This window comes from Apis dorsata, unplaced genomic scaffold (genome assembly GCF_000469605.1).
Source record: "Apis dorsata unplaced genomic scaffold, Apis dorsata 1.3 scaffold_41, whole genome shotgun sequence".
Lineage (NCBI taxonomy): Eukaryota > Metazoa > Arthropoda > Insecta > Hymenoptera > Apidae > Apis > Apis dorsata.
Window position 1 is genome coordinate 477,892 of NW_006263343.1, and position 3,382 is coordinate 481,273.

General features: G+C 32.4%; 2 protein-coding genes across 5 annotated transcripts in view; one reads left to right on the forward strand and one right to left on the reverse strand.

The window, feature by feature from the left end:
• The window catches only part of LOC102670698 (midasin), a 115,876-nt gene that overhangs the window by 29,379 nt on the left and 83,115 nt on the right, over window positions 1-3,382 (forward strand). The window lies entirely within an intron of this gene.
• LOC102680688 overlaps window positions 1-3,382 on the reverse strand; it is a 56,083-nt gene that overhangs the window by 15,758 nt on the left and 36,943 nt on the right. For all 4 annotated transcript variants that reach the window (XM_006608667.2, XM_006608665.2, XM_006608668.2 and 1 more), the window contains exon 2: window positions 781-983. In XM_006608667.2, the coding sequence (XP_006608730.1) occupies window positions 781-974 (194 nt within the window). In that variant the 5' untranslated portion in view covers window positions 975-983. The remainder of the gene's footprint in view (window positions 1-780; window positions 984-3,382) is intronic.

The following is a 3,382-nucleotide window of genomic DNA, read 5'->3' on the forward strand; positions in this document are numbered from 1 at the left end:
TATATTAGAATCATTATTATTATGATTGTGATGTATCTTGTGAAATACATCAGATATCTCTAAAATTGTACACTCAATCATCAGTTTTTGGAAAACTATTATTGTATATAAAATACATCAGATATCTCTATTGTACATTAGAATCCTTATTGTAATGATTGTGATGTATCTTGTATGCTCAATTATTGGAAAAGTCATTGGAAAAATTATTTCTAATTTTATAAAAATATATGAAATACATGAGACATCTCTAGAATCATACACTCAATCATAGTTTTTGGAAAAATTATTTTTAATAGGATAGAAGTATACGAGACATCTCTGATGTATGTTAGAATCATTATTGCAATGATTGTGATGTATCTTGTCAATGTCTCGAACATGATTTCACTTGTACTCCGATATACATCAGAATCGATTCTCATTGACTCTTTTTTTTTCACTAACTGATTCCTTTTACACGTCAGACAAACTACAAAGCAAGCTGCAAACTTTAATTACATTAAATTTTGATTCCACAATAATAATTTGATTACAATTTTCGAGGGACTTTTACTGTACTACTAAAAAAATTGATTCTTAATTTTTCTAAGCCTATATAATCTAGATTCCTTATCAGATAATGATTTCATTCAATCGAAAATAAATTTTCTCAGTCGAATTTCACAAATTCCAATCAATTTAATTCTTACTTTTTCATCTGAACATACTCTCCAGCAAGATATATTTCAATTGTTGTTTTGAATTTTTAAAAGTTTCTCTATTACTTTTAAAAATTACCTTCGCAACTGTCGCTTGGCCAGAATCAGGGCCATCAGCAGGAAGTTCGCTCCCATGCCCAGAGCGCCGAGGCCGAAGATGAGGCTGGCCTCTGTCGCGCCCCCTGGATGACACTGGAACACCTTGGTCGCGTTTGACGACGCGTTACCCGATGCGCCGATCCCAAATCTCAGATTGGCGCCTATCATTGCCATCAATTCGACCTGTTTCGACAGATTTTCACTCTCCATTATCCCTTCGCTACTTATTCCATTCGATTTAACCGATGTTGGGGGACCAAGAACCATTTTCGTCCCTCTTTCCTCCCCCCTTTTTTAAAAAATCGTATTTTTCCTCGAGAAAATTTTCATTCATTAAATCAATAGAAATTAATTCTCAATTTGAAATATCCTACATTTATATTGATTATCGTAACGCGTGAAATAAATATTTCGGTTCATTTTTGTTTTTGAAAAGAAATATAAGAAAAAAATTTGTTACAAAATCTTTTGTGGCAAAAGACTCGTAATATATATCCGGTAATTTTATCGTGATAATAAGATTTATTTCGAGATTACGAGAAACAAAATAATTTATTTGCGTATATAATATTCATATTATACGGGTATCAATTACAAAAGTAATTAAACTTGGTTCACGTGGGCGATGATCGAGCAAACGCGGGCTGATGTGCGATGTGGTTGCGGGATATACAATGCGGGATTCAGAAGCATAAACAGAATAATTAGAGAGCGAGCGCGACGAGCGTGTCCTCGAACGTTGTTCTAATAATTTATAACTCTCTCGAAAATAATATCCTTCCTCTTTCTATCTCTTTTTTCTTTTTTTTTTTAACGCGAATAATCCATCTCCCGATAGATTTTAAGCGAAATTGAAATCTTGTACCAACCGTATGTAATTAATCCCCGGCCAAAGTTAAACCAGATTTTTAACCAGATTCGTCACGGCAACTAACACGGCAACGGTCCAATGTATTCAAAGACTGTAACACGTAAAGTTTCACGGTGGTGGCGCTTGCCTCGCGTTACATATTCATCGGTTTAACCTTTAAACTTCGTCTGCCTCTCTACTCTGCGGCAAATTCACGTGTTCGACGACTCGATATTCATCTTTCACTCGAGTTCCAACATCTTATAAGAGACGTTGACTTGTTAACCAAACTTTGTAACCAAATAAATTATATGGATATTTCGAAAATGTTAAATCGACGATACGAAGATGTTTGCAACCGAATAACTACGTTATTGTTATTAAATTTCGTTTTTAATGGTGTGTAATTCTTAGAAAATCATTTTTTTTTAAACAATTTCGAAAATGAAGTGAATAATAATATAAAAGTGAAGTTAAAATTGTTTGAAATTCTCATTGTTTGCAGTGAAGATAAAAGTTATTTTATTCAAAGATGATAAATCATTTAGGAAATTCGATAAGGGCTTAGAGATTAATTTGTTCCTTCAATAGCAATAGCGATAGAAATATAAAGGATTCAGGAGAAACGCAATTCACAATTCGAGAAATCTTGTAAATTAACACGTGCAACAAAGTTAGGTTAGGTTATACGCTTCCTACGAAAAATTGCTTAATTTTCTTCTTCGTCATGTCTTTTCTCTCTAAATCGATTTGCCTGCACATTTGCATTAGATTAAAGAATTTGACACGATGGATAATTTAAAGATTTAAACTTTATATATAATATTATATACATATATGTTTAAACAGCTCAAGGGATTCTAAGACGTGCTGAATACGTTTGCGCTTGAATGTCACGCTACGCATCTGGTATAAACATGTGACGTTTGCGTAATACGATTTGTGGACGGAGTTCGACCGTAGTTTGTTGGTTGACGAGTTGTGGTTGTTGGTAGTTAAGTTACTTGGTCTTCGTCGCGCTTGTCAAAAAGTTAAACTCGTGCTGCGTATGAAATTCGATTTTAAAAATGTATTTTCTTTTCTCACGACTTAGAAATTTTTATCCTTGTTTTCAAATATAACGATACTAATATAACTTTAATTGACAAGCGTAGAATATAAAAAAGAAAAAAATGAGTGAAGATATTTTCCGTCGTGAATTTTATATCGAAATAAATATGGAATAATTATTTACTTCTCGTAACGTAAGTCTTTCGAGTTATAAATTATTGTTCTCCTTGAAACACTTTAGCCAAGTCTCTCGATAAGGATTTTAAAGAGAAAGGGAAACTGTATTAATGACTTGGAAGTTTCTTAAAGTGTCCCCAACTTTATTTTCATCAAATTTGAATCGTTTCATTACAGATTCTCTCGTTTGAATAAATTAAAATTTAAGATATCGTTTCTTCGTATACCATTTTTGAGAAATCGTTAGAATTTTGTGTAATTATTTTAATCTCGACAAAAGGAAGAAAAAAATCGATTTTCCGAGACGTTAATGGATATCGAGAAGGTTAAACAATCCTCGATTTTTTTACAATTATTAGATCTTGAAATTGATGTTTTTGTAATATATTTTCGAAATTTTAACGACTAACGAGATTCCAATCGACACATTTTTATAAAACTTTATGATTTCAGCGCGAAGAAATTCTTCGAATGCTGCGATTCCAATTTCTCGAGTGTCCAATAT